This window comes from Hippopotamus amphibius, chromosome 1 (genome assembly GCF_030028045.1).
Source record: "Hippopotamus amphibius kiboko isolate mHipAmp2 chromosome 1, mHipAmp2.hap2, whole genome shotgun sequence".
Taxonomy (NCBI): domain Eukaryota; kingdom Metazoa; phylum Chordata; class Mammalia; order Artiodactyla; family Hippopotamidae; genus Hippopotamus; species Hippopotamus amphibius.
This window is the reverse complement of record NC_080186.1, coordinates 120,062,785-120,082,638: the sequence shown is the minus strand read 5'-3', so window position 1 is coordinate 120,082,638 and position 19,854 is coordinate 120,062,785. Positions and strand designations below refer to the sequence as shown.

At 42.3% G+C, this 19,854-nt stretch overlaps 1 protein-coding gene across 1 annotated transcript; it reads left to right on the top strand.

The window, feature by feature from the left end:
- Positions 1–18,756: 18,756 nt before the first annotated feature.
- On the top strand, positions 18,757–19,540 carry LOC130834973 (N-acylneuraminate-9-phosphatase-like). Its single transcript, XM_057706123.1, has one exon. It carries the CDS (start codon positions 18,757–18,759, stop codon positions 19,501–19,503), a length of 747 nt encoding a protein of 248 aa, XP_057562106.1. The 3' UTR covers positions 19,504–19,540.
- Positions 19,541–19,854: the final 314 nt, after the last annotated feature.

Here is a 19,854-nt window from a genome sequence, read left to right as displayed (position 1 = left end):
TGAGTTTAAGGGGGAGTTAAGAAGGGAGAGTATTGAGAATGTTTAAGGGCCACAGGACAGGAGTGAGCAGGATCAGTGCTATATGCCAGAGAAAGAAGAAGTACGTCAGACAGCAAAGTTTCTGAAAAGGGATGAGAAGGAGGGGCTTAAAGCATAGGTGAAAGGACCAACTTTAGACTCTAGGAGCTCAATGTCTTTTGTGGGGACAGAACAGAAAGTTAGAACAGATGGGAATAAATGCAGGTCAGTTATAAGTTAAGTGACAGGAACTGGAAGGCATTCCTTCCTTCCTCCCTTCTTCTCTCCCTCCCTCCTTTCCTTCCTTCCTCCCTTCCTTCCTCCCTCCCTTCCTTCCTTTCTTCCTTCCCTTCCTCCTTCTTTCCTCCTTCTTTCCTTCCCTCCTTCTTTCCTTTCTTTTTTGCAAAGAAAGCATTTTATTGTCTTTAAAATTTGGGGGAAACATTATTTACAAGAGCATAGAACATTTTAATTCAAACTTCTGGGTTGAGGTTTTGAGAAGCGGCACCTCATCTGGCCCTTCTATCGTTCAATGGAGAGATTGAGAGTATCTCTTTCACATCCTAAGCCAACAAAGCAAAGTTTCATCCTTTGCTGCTTCGAATACGTGGTTGCAGAAGGCATGACTTTCTGACTTCTATTTTTGTTTCCTGAGAAATAGGAGGCTCTTTCATTTCCCAAGCATGATGAGGTAGTGTGGAGGTTTGAAACGATAGGAGAAAAAGTCAGCAGTGTGATGAAAAGATGGGTTCTGGAGCTCAATTCCCTGGATTTGAACGCTGGTTCTGATACTTCCCAGCTATGTGACTTGGTGACATGATTTCGCCTTTCTGTGTCTCCTTTTACTAATCTGTGAAATGAGGATAATGACATCTATCTCACAGACCTTTTTATGAGGATTAAACAAATTTAAAAAGTGTAGAATTGTAACAGAGCAGGCGCGCAGGAAGCCCTGAGGCCTCCATGATGGAGGAGTCAGTGGCCCAGTGGTCACCACCCCACCACTCCTCCTGCCGCCCGCTTGGCTTCGATGCAGCCCCAGCCAGACAGAAGTGGCCCCAGCCTGGCTGCAAAGGGAGGCAGCAGCAGAGGCAGCCCTGGCCCCACAGCCAGACAGAGCCGGGCAGCATACAACCCTTGGTGTGTCGAGAGCCGTTGCCAGGCAACCCTTATCGCCAAACCACTAATGCCAGATGGTTAGAGGCCCCGCTTGGCAGATGGAGTGGTAGGCGTCCAGCAGAGAGTGAGGCAAGAGCCAGATGGCAGCCTTTTCCCCGGGGCCCTCCAGGCCCTCGGGCCTCCAGCCAGCCGGGGGAGGGCTGGATCCGGGGGCCCAGCAACAGTCAAGGGTTGTGTCCTGCAGAGCTCCAAGCCCTCCCTGCAGTGTCCACCGGCCAGGCCCAGACCTTGAGGCAGCAGCCAACCTCTCCCCTATCCCTGCCACTGCGACCCTAATGGTGGTGGCAGTCTGCATGGGGCACAGTCTGCATGGGGCGCGGTCTGTGGGACCCACCTCCATCACTTGGGCAGCCTGAGGAGCCTGAGGACCAGTTGGGTCCTGGGTGCCTGGCTCTCTCAGCGTTGACGGCTGGGCAGGTCTGGGGGCCTGGCTCTGAGGGCACCACCAGCTGAGATCTGCCTCTTCAGCTGGGCCTGGGCACTGGCGGGAGGACCCAGACCAGGTGCTGGATGAATGCTCCCAGGCAGGGTAACAGACCCCTGCAGGGACCCCCTCCTCTTAGCCAGGACCTGGACCTTGGAGGGTGAAAGCTGTGCCTTGGGACCCTGCCCTTCCTTGTCAGAACAGAGAATAACATTTGTTTGGTGGAGATTTACAGGAACATTGTGACCTGACCGTGACCTGACCTCAAGAACAAAGGATCTGACACCAAGTAGTTTGCAACAACGAACCATGCCCCTCCCTCACCTTTCCTATAAAAGGACTTTACTAAAAACTTGGGAAATTGGGGATTTTTTAAGGTCTGAGCCACCCATCTCCTTGCTGGGCCCTGCAATAAACTCTGTTCTGGCATTGTTTGGCCCCACTGTGCGTTAGGCATGTGGACTTGCGTTTGGTAACAGAATGATTAAGACAGTACGTGGCACATGGCAAGTGCTCAATAAGTGTTAACTATTATTAATTTATATTACTATCTTTAAATAGCTATCGAGCACAACGGCTGATTGCCAGGTGGTGTTAAAGAGTGGTGGAGGCTAATTGTGAATGTATAACGGCTTTGTCAAGGAAGCTTGGTGATTCTGCCAGGCAGTTTACATGTGGTGCAGAGGTGGAGGAGGGTTGGACCAATCTAGGGCTGCCAAGTAGGTGAGACTAAATAGTAGTGGAATATATTTTTGTTCCAATTTATTTACTTATTTCCCCCTCGATCTACCACTATTTGTGTCTTACAATAAGTTCATGCAAAATGTTTTAGCACAGAAATGAGCTGATAGTTAGATAAATCCAGTTCTTCCTCATAACAGTCACTTTCCATTAGTATTATCCTGAGGAGGCTTTAACTCAAATTGCCAACATACTTGACCATCAGTATCAGTATTATAATCTTACCAACAATGCCAGTTGTTAAAGACTTAACAAAAGGCATGTGTTGAAGCCACCCCAATGTGACTATATTTGGAGGCAGAGCCTTTAAAGAGGTCATCAAGGTTAAATGAGGTCATAAAGATGGGGCCCTAACCCAATATGACTGGCATCCTTATAAGAAGAGGAAGGGTTAGGTGCCCTTCTGAAAGCCAAGAATAGAGGTCTCAGGAGAAACCAAGCCTGCCAACACTTTGGCCTTGGCCTTTCAGCCTCCAATACTGTGAGAAATAAAATTCCTGTTGTCTAAGTGACCCATTCTGTGGTATCTTGTTATGATGGCCTAGCAGACCGATATACAGTGTTACACCATATCTCAGTATAGTGGTAGATATAACCTGAAAAATAAGGGCCTGCTCGCTGGGGAATATCCTTCTTGTCTGTAGATGGAAGAGTTCTTGTTGTTATTTTGTGCCTTAGAGGGTGTAAGAGAACATGCCTAGATTCAGCTCATCTCTGCTTTGCTGTGGTACCCCCATACCCACTAATTTCATGGGCCCAGGTGGCCACCTAAAGTGAGTACACCAAGATATAGACTTGCTGGTTCCAATCACTCTTGCTGGAAAGGGGTTCTTTTGATGTGCATCCAGAAAAATATCCTTGCTTAATCCGCTCCTGATAGTCCCATAGTCTTATGGAACAGGGGGCCACATTCCATAGAAATACCACATTAGGACAGTTTCCATTCCACTTTCGCTTGATTGTATGGCTAGGCCAGTGACCACTGCCCATGGGTCAATAAAAATTCACACATGGGGAAAACAGCATGCAATTAACATTACTCAGCATGAGCCATTTTATTTTTACTTTCTTTAATCAAGCTGCTGCCTTTCCAGGCAAGATGCCATTTACTCATCGTGCAACCGCCATCGACAAAGCACGCAGATCTTTGGTGGTCAGTAGAGAGTTGTTCATAAGCCACTTTCCAAGTGGCTCAAGTGGCAGTAGGATTTAGCAACTCCTCAGGTATTTCCAAAGTTGACCCCTGGGGAAAAGAGCACCCCTGTGCATGAATTCTCCTTGTGCTCGCCTAGTAGCATATTCTTACATAAATCATTTCCATTTTATTATGGAACTCTTCTTGGCTCTGTCCTCCCCCTTAGAACATTTCTTTGACATCGCTCAAGACATTTTGGGTACGTCAGTATAATTTTACATCCTCCAGTCATAAGAGTAATCTTAATTAGCATCCAATAGCAAGCTTGTTGTCTCCCAAAGAGTTGCCTTTCAAACTTCTGGTCCAAAATGCCAGCAGTCAGCAGTCACTGCTAGGTAGTACCCACTGGCCTTTGCAAAGAGCCCTCAGTCTTTCCTTAATATAGGGCTATTGCACAGAAGATCTGTCTGTATTATCACTCAAGCTAGATACCAAAAGAGTATTAATTAAAGTGCTAATCTCTTTTTGCCAACCATATATTCTATACTGTTTCAAACTAATGACTTGTGGGCTCAGGCAATCCTACTGCTTCTCACTAAGCATGTTCTCTCAATATGGACTGAATGGTATATCTACATGTCTTTGATTTTACAATATTAGTAGGGGAATCATTCCTAACTCAGACACAATATTCATCCCCATAATACACTCAAGTAAAGGAGATAAAACCTCTTTTCATCAAATTTGTTCAAACATTTCAATTTTCGTCTAAACTTTCTCCTTAATCTCATCACCTGTTACATCCCTATAACCTCCCAATCTAACTGTAGGCCCTGTTAGGACTTCGTCAACAGGTTTTGGAAGATAGTTCATGGGAATCCCAGTCAGAGCCCCAGAAACAGCACTTCTCTACTCCCTGACCATCTTACCAACTCCTGTGCACACGCCCATGGGTCTCCTTTGGTCAGTTCTTCTCTTAACTAGACTATAGGATCATTGCCCCAGGTGCTTTGAAGTCGAATTTCTCATTCTCAACTTTGCCCTCTAGACTTAAATTTCTCCAAATGAGGGTGAATAAAGCAGATCTTTGGAGCCCCTGATTGTTGTGGGACTGGCAGGGGTTCCCAATGGTCCACCTAACTTCCAAGAAAGTTGCATTAAGACATTTTTGATACTATTAATGCCTGCTTTATTCATCTCACTTCTTAAAAACCATTTAAAGATTTCTACCCTCCTAGGATAACTCCCTTGAGTCTCCCTTTCCCAGTCCCCATTCTCTCATAAATCACTCTAATTCTGTTCATTACCTCTTGTTTCAGCATAACTTTCCCCTTAGGTAGCAATCCTGAGGCTAGCAGCTGTGGTTTGAAGCGGTTGGAATTCAAGCTTGGCCCAACATCAGGATCCACCCTAAACGTTCTCTATAACGTTTATTTTAGCTATTGCAGATAACAATTACCAACGGATTGCGTATCTAGCTTTTTTCTTGTTACTTGGAATTACCTTATGCATTTAACAAACCGACTCGTCAGGAGTTGGATCCATCATTTCTGAATTTAATTGATAACTTTGTTGACTTAAAAAAATACACAATGTGAGAGTTGTGAGTTGAGTTTATTTGGGGCAAAATGAGGACTGCAGCCTGGGAGACAGCATCCCAGATAGCTCTGAGAAACTGTTCCAAAGAGGCAGGGGGGAAGATTAGTATATATGTATTCTTGGTAAAGGAGGAGTACATGCAATCAAATACATTTTTTGTAGGGGGTTTCTGCTAGTCACGAGGGGCAGGCATCACCATATAGAGATTTAGTGTTTTTCTAGATATGAGGAGATGCAAGGGTTGGGCTCATAAAATCAGCTCCTGAAAACATCTAACTATCTGAAGACCTGTTCCCTCTGGCCCAGTTTTCCAAAGCACAGAGTGCCTCATTCCTGGTCTCCACCCTGAATTCCCTTCAGGGGATGTTGCAGGTCAGCAGCTGCAGCAGCACCTGTGATTTAGTCCTTGTAGTAGAGGTAGATGGCAAGTGCCAGTTTACAATTGACAACTTCATCCTCTGATAATTGATTGCAGTACAGCTGTAATTTCATACTAGGGGTGACCTTGAGGACATACAGGAATCAAAGATTTCTCGTCCTCTGCCTCGCATTCTTATTTTTCTCAAACCACATGTTTCAGTGAGCAAGGATTGTTGCAGGGAATCCCTCTTCTGACATGAACTGTGAGAGCTGGACTCACTAAGTTAGAAGGCACTTTGCACAAAAGACCACTTGCTACTGAGTCCAAGCTCACTCTGCTCACCACACAACAGATCAATAAATCAGAAGATGAGATGCTGAGGCAAAGAATAGCAACTTTATTTGGAAAGCCAGCAGATTGAGAAGATGGTGGACAAATGTGCCCCCCCAAAAATCTTATCAGGGTCTGGATGCCAGTTTCTTTTATAGAACAGAGAGGGAGAGGAGGTGAGGAAGTAAAGTAAAAAGGCCATTAGTTTTGCCTGGCTTGTCCAGCATTGGGGAGGGGATGTGTTAATTTCTTCTTTTCTGCAGCCATTCACAGGTGGGCAGGGTCAGATTGTCTCCCTGTGAGCTAAACAAAGGCACTTTAGCTTAACATCCACCAGAGGGGCAGGGTTCCCTGAGGTAGGCATTTTGTATGATTATAATAACAAAAGCAATGAAAAGCAATGAAAAGCAAAGGTGAAAGTCAAAGAAATAGATCCAACATGGAGTCAGGTCTTGCTCTTCCCTGTTACACACTCACACCTCTGACACTCACTGCAAGTCCAGCCACCCTCAAGCTTTGATAGCTTTGTTAGAAGGATTCACATAACTCCTTTTTTTTTCCTTTAAAAATATTTTTTTAACTTAAAATTGTGGTAATCACAGAACTCCTTTGTTACAAGGACTGTGAAATAAAATCCATATTTTATGGAAAGACAAGAAAAATTTAACCATAAAAAATTTTCTCTGCCTTTTGGCTTCCTTCTTCCCCTCTACTATGCATTTTGTATCTGCATTATGTGTCCACCAAACTTCCCCATCAGCAGAAATACCTGCTCAGCATAAAGAGCAAAATTCTCCTAGTGCCAACAAGACAACACCTTAAAAGATGACATTCCTTCTTGGTCTTATAACTGGTCATGATGACCCATCACTTTGTACTTACAGATCTAGATTTTGCAAACTATTGACATCATTTAATGTACAGCTCTCTGTCAAAAACCTGTGTAACTGATTTGACCTCTAATGGGGGGAGCAATTCTCAGAGTTTTGTGAGAAGCTGTTCCCAGGTTATAATCCTCAATTTGGCCTGAATAAAATTTTCTACACAGGGAACTATATTCAATATCCTGTGATAAACCACAATGGAAAAAAATATGAAAAAGAATGTATACATATGTATAACTGAATCACTTTGCTGTACAGCAGAAATTAACACAACATTGTAAATCAATTATACTTCAATAAAATTAAAAAAATTTATATTTCTTAGATTGACATTGTTTTGTCATCAGCAGGACTCACAGACTCACTGAAATCTATTATATTCAAGTTTACAATTTATTACAGGGAAAGAAACATTAAAATTAGTTAAAGGAAAAGTACACAGGGCAAAGTTCAAAAAATGTACCACTTCACCATGGAGTGAGGTGGTACAATATGTACAGTATGCCTGTTACCAAGTCCAAGCTCACTCTGCCTGCCACACAACGGGCCAATGAATCAGAGACACGTGTTGAGGGGCAAGGAATACGACTTTATTCAGAAAGCCAGCAGACTGAGAAGATGGCAGACTAGTGTCTCCGAAAAAACACCTTATCAGGGTCTGGATGCCAGTTTCTTTTATAGAATCAGAGAGGGAGTGGCTATGGGGAAGTAAAGTAAAAAGGTAGGATAGAGAGGGAGAGGCGGCAGGGAAGTAAAGTAAAAGGGCCATCAGTCTTGCAAAACATCTCCAGGAATGACTAGCCTGGGTGAGGGGATGTGTTAATTTCTTCTTTCTTGCAGCCATTCACAGGTGGGCAGGGCAGATTGTTTGCCTGTGAGCTAAACAGAGGCACTTTAACATTCAGGCAGGGGGCAGGGTTCCCTGAGGTGAGCCATCATATATGAATATAATAACAAAAACAGCAAAAAGCAGAGCTTAAAGTCAAAGAAACGGATTGAACATGGAGTTCGATTTAGTGCTTCTCTGTTACATGCCAGCCAGGAAAGCTTGCCTGTGCAGATCCTCAATGCCAGCAAGAGATGAGAGCTTAGGTTTTTCTCAGACCTTTCACAAACATGAATACAGTACTGGGAGTACACACAGCCCTATGCATGCAAGGGCCTTCTAGATTCCAGGGAATATGTCAGAGCTTTCAAAAGTCCCTATGGACATCCAATTCCCCAGTTTCTCCTTTAAAGCTTTTTGGTGAGCCTATTGTTTGCTTCAATTATTATCCACTACTGCACATAGCCACAAGTGTTTAAAAACACTTGCTTGTAGTTGCTTTCAATAAAATACCTCCTTTCAAGTAAAGAGAGAGCACTGAGTTAGGTAAAATACAGGCATCATTGCAAATGGGTCTTCCAGGGAGCCACCAGAGAGGCAAACAATGACAGTTCTTTGCACGTGAACTTTTAAAAAGAGCTTCAGCCCTGTTCCGCTCTTTCAAGTGGCTGCTAGACTGCTAGTTTCACCGTGAATTCAGGCTATTTTTCAAAACTACAATGGAGGTAGAGAGTACAGGGTGGGACTGAGGCAAGACCATGAAGTTCTCTGTTCTTACTGAGATTAAGCTGTTTTTCTTGAATAAATTCTCCTTGGGTTGCCTTAAGGTTAATTTTCAGAGTTCTGAAAAAGTACTCTAAAGTTAACAGATGTTCTCATTGCTTTTACAGAAGAGAGAATTTTTGAAGGCTTTTACCCCGCCATTTTCTACGCTTTACATTTTAACATACAAGTTGAATTATATTCTTCTTTCTCATTAAAGCTAAAGTTGCTCAGTGTTTATGTATTCCTCCCTTAATGACCCATTGAAACCACCCCTCATCCTATTTTATGAAATTTTATTCTAACTTTTTAAATTAAAAATATTTTTAACAGCAAATAGTTGGGTCTAGAAGATGAGGGAAAGAGGAACAGACATTCAGAGATCAGCCTACTGTCAGCCAGCTGCTACAGCTATTTGTTCCTCCCCGTAGCCCAGACCAGGGCTGCCGTGGTCAACCGGTCATGAAAAAGACAGGAACCCAGAGCATCTACTCCAAGTCTTCCCCTTATCCTCCTGGGTTGCATTCCCCACCCCCCTCCCGCCCCCAGTCAGGAAACAGCCACACTCTTCCTCCCCAGGCCTCTCACAGTCCTGACTTGAGTGTCTCAAAATCAACCCTCTCCTTCCCTTCCTGGGCATGTCCATGGTTGGGCTGGTGTTGACAGCCTGTGAGAACCTTGCCACTCACTATAAGGTATAAACTTGAACCAGTTACGCAATCCTCTGGACATCTGGGATGCTTATCAATAAAGTGTGTGTAATTCTTAGATAATATGGTTAGTCTGAGGCTTCCATTGAATGTATATTGTGGATTAATGAAAATAATGCATGCAAGTCCACAGAAAATAGTAAATATTGTCCAACCTGGAGGCCATAGGGTCAATGAATACTGGTTTCTCAGCATAAGGTAAATGCCAATATTTGCGCTGGGAAATTGGGGAGTTTACACTTTGAACAGGAAACGTATTCTTTGTTCATAGCTTCTTTTGCAGGCAACCGGTTGAAGTTTATGGAAAATCAGAAAGGAAACTTAACGCATTAAATGGGTTAGAGACAGAATCCAGGAGGAGCCTAGTTCAGCCTCTCTGTAAAGTGAGATGTCTGTGCGCGACCACAGGTTGACGCCGGTGGTCAGGGCTTCCTGGGGCTTACCGAGGAAGCCGCTAAGAGTAGGAGGTGGATGTGAGGGTGGGAAGTGTGAAAACACCAAAGTAGTCACACCTGCAGGGAATGGAGCTTGTCCAACAGAGTGTCAGGCAAATCATAGGCCGGGGTAGTTTACACATTTATGCCACAGTTATTTACTGAGCTTATACTCTAGGTGCTGGAGATGAGATGAGACTTTTCTCTAGTGGTGGGGCTGTCTACTCACAACCGACTCGATGGCCAGAGGCCAAATACGCACTGGCTTGCTGGCTCCACCCTGGAAGAATTGTGTAAAAGGCCCTTAGAGCTCAAGCTTTTACTTTTCCCCTGCCTCTGCCCACTCTGAAGTTTCCTCTGCAGCTGAACAGGCTGGAAGGCAGCCTGCAGTGGGGCCCTACTCAGAAGACCCCCACCTCTGCTGGACCTCCTTGGCCCCCGGGATAAAACAGCCTGCTCCTCAGTGAGTGGCCTGGGCTCCCGGGAAGGGAGGGAACTGTGTGGAGCTGGGGTGGAGCCAGGGAGGGGAGTGGGTGACCACTAGGAGGGCTCCTTAGGTTCTGATGTCCTTGGTGAACAAAAGGAGAAAAACACTGTCTTGTAATTTGTAAATGTGGTAAATGTATATTTGATTTAGAATTCTGGGATGAACATAAAAAAAAATTGCAAAATGGCCTTTTGGTGGTGACAAGGCTGAGAACCCTGAGCTCAGGTGTGGTAGGCTGCACAGATGGAAACATTTACCTGGGAGGTGAAGCTATTTCTGTTGCATTAGCCGAGAAGCCACTAGAATCTGGAGTGTCCCTGTGTCTGTTGGCAAGGAATGGGGAAAGAAAGGGTCCATGCCGTAACAGGCTGCAGAGAGTGGAAATAGCAAAAAGCAATAGAGGCTGAATTTGATGCCCTCTGATGTCCTGCATGACACAGGACAAGTTCAGAGGGAACTATTGTTGGTTGCACACTGTGCTGATAGGGTAAAAAAAAAATGAACAAAATTTTCTGTTAACATGTATGAAAGTTTTTAGCTTTATATTATTTAAATAAATACATTTTAAACTCAATCTTGTTTACTACAACACCTTCCCCTAGTACGTTTTTTTTTTTTTTTTTCTCTTTGAAGATTAGCATCTTTTGTAGATCTGAGCACTTCGCCTTCCTTCTCTTTCTACTTCTTCTTCCATCTTCCTCACAGCTTGTGCTCACCAGCCCCTTCTGGGACAGATTCTCCCCTGCAGCCTAGGGGCTGAGCCTCCTCTCTCCCTGGCTCCCTCCTTTCCAGCACGTGGGGAGTCCAGCTGGGCTGCTGTCTAGCCCTCAGCTGGCCAGAAGCCCCTGCCCTGCTAAACCCCTCTAAGTACTTGCTTCCTCTTTCCCAGGAGAGGGAGGCTGGAAGATGGGCCTCCAGGAACTGCCCAGATCCTGGTGATGAGACAGCAGTGCTGGGAGGGGAGCTCCTGGGGAGGACGGGGCAAGATGGGGGAGCTGATGGGCAGCTTCCGCAGGGGAGAAGCACTGGGCTGGGAGAGAGGAGCCCTGGCTCCGGGTCTGGCTCTGCCCTGTATGATCCAGGACATGTTCACCCCCTGGGGAGCCTCCTCCTCTGTGACAGGAGGGGCCTGGGCAGATCCCCTCGAAGGCCACTTCCAGCTGTGATGTTCTGGGATTCGGTGCCCCCACCCAGACTGGCCTCTCCTGTGGAAACTTCAAGGCCTCTGCTCTGTCTCTTCATCCTGTCCTGCCCTATTCCTGTGTCCTGTCAGGGACTGAGAGCTGGTGAGCCTGTTTAGGGAACCTTCAAAGAGAAGAGCTCTGGCCACCCTGTGCTCACGTCTCAGCCCTCCAAGGAGGAAGGGGGGTACTCCTCTTCAAGCCTCCCCTTGGGAATCCCGCCTGGGCCTCTGTTTTCTCTGCCTCTGCTCCTGGGAGGTGTCTTGGAACCACCTGCTGAAGGGCCTCCTCTCCTTCCCCACAGCGTGTGGAAACTTGGTCTGCAAACCACACTCAGGAGAGCAAGCTACTGCTGTGCCATTTCGAAGCAGCTAACTAATAATTCCACCCAAAGTTTTTCAGTTTCTGTTTGTTTAGCAGAAAATTTAGCTTCTTTCTTGCTGACCCAGGTGGTGAGCCCCCTTACCAATGTTTACAGGGCGTGACACCAAACATTGTTTTTGCAGAATTACCTGTGAAAATCTCTTCAGAAGGTACCACATTGGAGACTGAAGCATTGTTCCTCAGTGAGACCAGCTGCCACATTCCCCCCAGAGGAACAAGGGCTGTCTCTTGAGCCCAGATTAAGTGGAGTACTTAGGGCTAGTGTCCATTGTTATACTAAGAATTTTTTACTTAAACATTAGGTTAATAATTTTAACATTAGATTCTCTTTGGTTATTTATAATCTTTTAAAAACATTATTAGACTCAGTTTGCTGGTAATTTGTTGATGATTTTTTGTGTCTGTATTCATATGCTATATTGGTCTATAATTTTCTTTTCTTGTGGTTTCCTTATCTGGTTTTGGTATCAGTGTAATATTGTACTCATAGAACGAGTTAGGGAGTGTTCTCTTACCTACTTTTAATTCTAATTTTAGAAGAATTAAAAAGGATTGGTGCTAACTCTTCTTTAAATGTTGCATAGAATTATCAGTGAAAAGACCTGGTCCTGGGCTTTTCTTTGTTGGAATGTTTTTTGGTTAGTAACTCAATCTTTTTATTTGCTCTAGGTTTGTTGTGATTTTCTATTTCTTCTTGAGTCATTTTGTTAATTTGTACTTCTAGGAATTTGTCCATTTCATCTATATTACATAATTTGTTGATGTGTAATTTTTCATGATATTCTCTTCCAGTCCTGTTATTTTGGTGAGGTCAGTATTAATGTTCCCAATTTCATTTCTGTGAGTAGCGAATTGTGTCTTCTATCTAATTTTCCTTTGTCAGCCTCACTAATGGTTTGTCAATTTTGAGTTTTTTCAAAACACCAATTTTAGTTATATTGATTCTTTCCATTGTTCTTCTATAATCTATTTCATTTATCTCAGCTATGATCTGAATTATTTCCTTCTATCTGTTAATTTTGGGTTTTGTTTGCACATCTTTTTAGTTCTTTAAGGTGTAAAGTTCTATCGTTAGCTAGAAAGCTTTTTTCTTTTAAAATATAGGCATTTACTACCATAAATTTCCCACTGGCTTTTGGCAGTTCTGTTTCCATTTTCCTACATCTCAGAGTGTTTTCTTTTCTCTTTTTAATTTAAGTATAATTGACTTACAATATCATATTAGTTGCAAGTGTACAAAATAGTGATTCAATACATTACATTATAGTAATTTTATTCACTACAAACTGACCACCACAATAACACTAGTTGCCATCTGTCACCTTACAATGTTATTACAATATTATCCACTGTATTCCCTATGGTGTATATTACATCCCTGTGACTTAATTATTTTATAACAGCAAGTTTGTACCTTTTAATCTCCCTCACTTATATCATCCATTGCCCCACCAACACTGCCTCTGGCAACCACCAGTTTGTTCTGTATCTATGAGTCTGTTTCTGTTTTGTTGTGTTTGTTCATTTGTTTTTTGGTTATTTTTTGTTTTTTTTTTAAGATGCCACATATAAGTAAAATCAGAAAGTATTTGTCTGTCTTTGATTTATTTAACTTAGCATAATATCCTCTAGGTCCAATCATGTTGTTGCAAATGGCAAGATTTTATTTATTTTTTATGCTGAGTAATATTCCATTGTATACATAAGTTATATCTTCTGTTATCCATTTATCTATTGATGGACATTTAAGGTGCTTCCATACCTTGGCTATTGTAAGTAATGCTGTAACAATAGTGCCCATATCTTTTCAAATTAGTGTCTTCATGTTCTTCAGATAAATACAGAATTTTTCTTCTTCAGAAAAATTTCTTTCCAGGTCCTTCCCATTTTTCAGTTGCGTTGTTTGGGTTTTTCATTTGATATTGACACATATGAGTTCTTTATAAATTTTGGATATTAATTCCTTAGATATATCATTTGCAAATATCTTTTCTCATTCAGGAGGTTGCCTTTTCATTTTGTTGACAGTTTCCTTCATTGTGCAGAAGCTGCTTATTTTAATGTAGTACTGTTTGTTTATTTTTTATTTTGTTGCCATTGCCTGAGGAGACAGATACAAGAAAATATTACTAAGAATGATGTTAAAGAGCATACTGCCTATATTTTCTTCCAGGAATTTCACGGTTTCAGGTCTTACGTTTAAACGTTTAACCCATTTTGAGTTTATTTTTGTATATGGTATAAGGAAGTGGTCTAGTTTCATTCTTTGGCGTGCAGCTGTCCAGGTGTTTTAAAATCGTTTATTGAAGAGGCTCTCCTTCCCCATTGTATATTCTTGCCTCCTATGTTGTAGACTAATTGATCTTATGAATATGAGTTATCTCTGGGCTCTCTATTCGGTTCCATTGATCTATGTGTCTGTTTTTATGTCAGTACCATATTGTTTTGATTACTATAGCATTGTAGGATAGTTTGAAATCAATGTGATGTCTCCAGCTTTGTTCTTCTTTCTCAAAATTGCTATGAATATTTGCTCTGTGTGTGTGTGTGTGTGTGTGTGATTCCATACAAATTTTAGGATTATTTGTTCTATTTCTTTGAAAATTATCATTGGAATTTCAGTTGAGATTGCAATGAATCTGTAGGTTGTTTTGAGTAGTATGGACACTTTAACTATATTGATTCTTCCGATCCATGAGAACAGAATTCTCTTTCCATTTATTTGTTCATCTCAATTTATTTCATCAATGTCCTATAGTTTTCAGTGTACGGGTCTTTTCCTTTCTTGGTTACATTTATTCTTAGGTATTTTTTTCTTTTTGATGTAATTTTAAATGGGATTGCTTTCTAATTTCTCTTTCTGATAGTTTGTTATTAGTGTATAGAAATGCAATAGATGTCTGTATATAAATTTTGTATCCTGCAACTTTATTGAATTAATTTATTAGTTCTAATATTTTTTGGTGGAGTCTTTAAGGTTTCCTATATATAATGTCATATCATCTACAAATAATGACATTTTATTTATTTTCTTCCAGTTTGAATTTTTAAATTTCCTTTTATGATTGCTGTGGCTAGGACTTCAAAAACTATGTTGAATAAAAGTAGCAAGATTGTGTATCCTTGTCTTGCTTCTGATCTTAGAGGAATGCATTCCTTTGTCTTTTGTTATAGTCTTTTTTTAAAAGTCTGCTTTGTCTGACACAAGTATTGCTAACCCAGCTTTCTTTTCATTTTCATTTCCCTCTTGTAGGTACCATATGGATGGGCTTTGTTTTTCCTTTTTTTTTTTTTTTTTAATCCATTCAGCCATGCTGTGTCTTTTGATTGGTGCATTTAGTCCATTTACATTCAAAGTAATTATCAATAAGTATTAATTATTGACATTTTGTTAATTGTTTTCTGGTTGTTTTTCTGGTCTTCTCTGTTCCTTTCTTCTTTTGGTTGCTCCTTTCTGGTTTGATGATTTTTCTCTTTTAGTGTTATGTTTGTTTGTTTGTCTTTTCCTGTATCTACTGCAGGTTTTGGTTTGTGGTTAAGATAAGGTTCATATATACATGTACATATAGCAGTTTATTTTAAGCTGATAGTCACTTAAGTTCTGATGCATTCTAAAAGCACTACATTTTTCCTCCTCTTCTTCCACATTTTATGTCTTTGATGGCATATTTTAAATCTTTTAATTTTGTGTAAACTTGTTAAATATTTCTTGAAGTTATAGTAGATTTTACTACTTTTTGTCTTTTAACTTCCATACTAGTTTTTAAGTGGCTAATCCACTGCCTTTACCACATATTTGCCTTTACCACTGAGATTTATTCCTTTTATATATTTTCTTATTTCCAGTTATGGCCTTTTCTTTTCTGCTTAAAGAAGACCCTTTAACATTTCTTTAAGGCCAGTTTAATGGTGACAAACTCCTTTAGTTTTTGCTTGTCTGAGAAACTCTTTATCTCTCCTGCAATTCTGATTGATAACCTTGTCAAGTAAAGTCTTCTAGGTTGCAAGTTTTTGTTTTGTTTTGTTTTGTTGTTGTTTTTTTTCCTTTCAGCACTTTAAATATATCATTCCACTCCCTTCTGGCCTACAGAGTTTCTGCTGAAAATCATCTGATAGTCTTATGGGGTCCCCTTGTATGTGACTAGTTGTTTTTCTCTTGCAGCCTTTAACATTCTCTCTTTATCTTTCACATTTGTCATTTTAATTATGATATGTCTTGCCGTGGATCTCTTTGAGTTCATCTTGCTTGAAACACTCTGTGATTCCGAGACCTGGATATGTGTTTCCTTCCCCAGGTTAGGGAAGTTTTTAGTTATTATTTCTTCAAATATTTTTTCTGCCACTTTCTCTCTCTCTTCTCCTTCTGGAACCTCTATAATACAAATGGTAGTACACTTGATATTATCCCAGAAGTCCCTTAAACTATCTATATTTTTTAAAATCAGTTTTTCTTTTTGCTGTTTGATTGAGTCATTTCTACTATTCTGTCTTCCAGATCACTCATCCATTCTTCTGTATCATCTAATTTGTTGTTGATTCCCTCCAGTGTATTTCTTCTTTCAGTTATTGAGTTCTTCAGCTCTGATATGTTTTTTCTTATGTTTTCTAACTCTTTGTGAAGTTCTCGCTGTGCTCCTACATTCTTCTACCAAGTTCAGTTAGCCTTTTTACGACCATTATTTTGAAACTCTTCATCTGGTAAATTACTCATTTCCCTTTTATTAGAGTTTTTCCCTGGGGTTTTATCTTATTCTTTCATTTGAAACATATTTTCCTTTCTCTTCATTTAGTTTGACTTTCTGTGTTTGTGTCTCTGAATGAGGCCAAACAGCTACCTCTCCTGGTCTTGAAGGCATATCCCATGTGTAGGTTGTGTGTGCTTGGAGGCTTTGGCAGGCTGCCTGGAACTGGAGTGGGTGCCAGTAGGGAGTATGCCACATTAGGGCTGTCCTGACAGGATGACTGGGGCAGGAGGGGGCACAAGCATGGTAGTTTCTGTGGTGTGCCATGCCAGTACTGCCCTTGCAGGATGACTGGAGTTGGAGCAGGCATGGATCAGGGAGTGTGGTCTCAGAGTGTGCCACACCAAGATGTCTGTCACAGGAGTGAGCACAGGCCAGGGGTCCCAGGGTGCACTGAGCTGGGGCCATCCCAGCAAGACCACTGGATCTGGAGTAGGTGCGGGCCTGAGGGGAGGGAATGGTCCTGGGGCACACCACACTGAGGCCACCTTGGAAGGATGGCTGATGTTGGGGCAGAACAGGTGGGGGAATCCAAGGTACATGGTGCTAGACCAACTTTGAGGGAAGCTGTAGCTGGTGGGGGCCAAGTGCCTGGGGTGTGCTGGGGTGGCCTTGGCAGGCCAACTAGAGTGCCTAGACCATGTTCCCATGCATGCTATCAAGGGGAAGGGACATGCAAAAATGACACTCTCTCGTGCCTCCAACTCTGGAGAAAATTCCAGCAATGCCCCACCCACTTAGCAGATGCTCTACAGTTAGTATATGGATTTCCTTCATGTATAGTCCAGGTGACCTTTAAATCACTGTTTTCTCACGGTGCCCCCCAGGGTGTGCATGGGCCCCTCGGTGATATCCCTCCCTACTGCAGTTTGCCACATCAGGGGTAGGGTTCCTGTCTACACCACATCTTCACCTTTCCTACACACCATTATGTGGTCCCTCTATCATTTGTTTTGTACAGAAGTTGTTCAATCAGCACTTAGTTCTTCTTTACAAGGAATTGTTCTGTATGTATGTCCAGTGTGTCCCTGAGAGGACGTGAGTTCAGGGTCTTCCCACACTGCCATCTTAGGCTGAAAGCCTCTCATATTGTTTTCTGATTTCCCTTGTGAGTTTGCCTCTGATCCACAGGTTGTTTTATTGTGTGTTATTTAAATTCCACATATTGGTGAAGTTTCTAGTCTTCCTTCTGTTATTGATTTCTAGCTTCACCCACCAGTGGTCAGAGAAGATAATTTGCATGATTTTATTCTACTTAAATTTATTGAGACTTATTTTATGGCCTAATATAGGGTCCTGGAGAATGGTCCAAGCACACCTGAGAATAAGTGTATTCTGTTGTTGGGTGGAATAGTCTGTGTGTTTCTGTTAGGGCGAGTTGGTTTTACAATATTGTTCACATCTTCTATTTCCATACTGATGGTAATTGTTAATTTTATATGTCAAATTGGCTGGGCCATGGCACACTGCTATTTGGTCAAACATTATACTTGATGTCTCTGTAAAGGTTTTTTTAGATAGATGAACATTTAAATCTCTGGAGTCTGAATAAAGCTTGTTACCCTTTATAATGTGAGTGGGCCTCTTCTAATCAGTTGAAAGCCTTAATAGGGACAAGGACTGGCCTCCCCTCAGCAAGAAGAAATTCTTCCAGCAGACTACTTTTGGACTCAAGCTGCAAATCTTCCCTGAGTCTTCAGCCTTCTGGCCTGCCCCAGGAGTTTTTGGATGTACCCATCCTCTGCAATCACATGAGCCAAATTTTTACAGTAAATATATATATCTACTTTGCTTTAAGTAAGTAAGTAAATACACAAATTTATAATAGGAATGTATAATTGGAATTGACATACTCAGCAACTGGCAGAATCCCCACATTGGTTCCCTGACTTGTGAAGTGAGATCTATTCTGATAGGAAAGGCAAAGTGAAAGCCACTAGAACCACCGCTACCTAAAAAACATAGTAAACCATGGGTAAATCTGCTTTCACAGAGGAACTGCATAGAGTAGTGCCAAGAACTTGAAAGATGCAGGGGTGGTGATTCCCATTGCCAATTCACTCGCGTATTTGACCTGTGCAGAAGACAGATGGGTCTTGGAGAATGACGGTGGATTCTAAGAGTTAGGCTTGCTTACAGTGGTGACTCGAATTGCAGCTGCTATACCAGATGTGGTTTCATTGCTTAAGCAGATTAACTCAATCCCTGCTACCTGCTATATAACTAGTGATCTGGCAAATCCTTGTTTCTCCATCCCTATTAAGAAAGATCACTGGAAGCAGTTTTCTTTCAGCTGGCAAGACCAGTAATACACTTTCATTGTCCTGGTTGAGGGGTATACCGACTCTCACCTGTATACCATAACTTAATTTGCAGGGATCTTGGTCACCTTTCCTTTCTACAAGATATCCCATTGGGCCCCGCCGGTGCAGAAGGGTCAAGCGGCCCGGCGGCTCCGCCCCTGCCTTCCCGGTCCGCAGGCCGGTCTCGCACAAGCTCGCGAGTGGCGGCGGCGGCGGCGGCGGCGGCGGCGGCGGCGGCGGCGGCGGCGGCGGCGGCATGGGGCTGAGCCGGGTGCGGGCCATCTTCTTCGACTTGGACAACACGCTCATCGACACGGCCGGGGCGGGTCGGAAGGGCATGTTGGAGGTGATAAAGCTCTTACAATCAAAACACCGTTACAAAGAAGAGGCTGAAATCATCTGTAGCAAAGTTCAAGTTAAACTCAGCAAGGAATGTTTTCATCCTTCTAATACCTGCATTACTGACCTCAGGACTTCACACTGGGCAGAAGCAATCCAAGAAACAAAAGGTGGTGCGGCCAATAGGAAATTAGCTGAAGAATGTTATTTCCTGTGGAGATCTACACGTTTACAGCATATGACACTAGCAGAAGATGTCAAAGCCATGCGCACTGAACTTCGAAAGGAGGTCCGCCTACTCTTATTAACAAATGGAGAACCACAGACCCAGAGGGAGACGATAGAGGCTTGTGCCTGTCAGTCCTATTTTGACGCTATTGTTGTAGGTGGAGAGCAGGAAGAGGAGAAACCGGCACCTTCCATATTTTATTACTCCTGTGATCTCCTTGGAGTACAGCCTGGGGACTGTGTGATGGTTGGTGACACACTAGAAACCGATATACAAGGAGGCCTCAATGCAGGGCTGAAGGCAGCTGTCTGGATAAATAAAAATGGAATGGTGCCAGTGAAGTCCTCCCCCAGGCCTCATTATATAGTTTCTTCTGTGCTGGAATTACTTGCTCTCTTACGAAGTATAGACTGCAAAGTCAGTGTGTCTGCTTGAAGCACAGGAAAGGGTAGGCTTACGAATTTTAGGGTCAAATTACAGGGTTTGAACTAAGAAAAATTAAGGCATTCTATATACTGTGATCCAGTTCTGAGGATAATTATACTTGTCGTGTAATGGCCAACCAACCACTGACTGGTATTTATATCTGAAAATCCAGAATACATTCATACAAGTTACTTTTAGTAGTGTAATCTAGAAAGCCTGAGGAAATATATTTGTTAATCTGTGGCTTGAGATTTTTTTAAAAAATTATTAATCTGTTAGCGTCTTGGATCTGTGAAGATACCAAGGAAGATAACTTACTTATATGTGGATGCACAAATACAGATCTTATGTTTTGGCTTA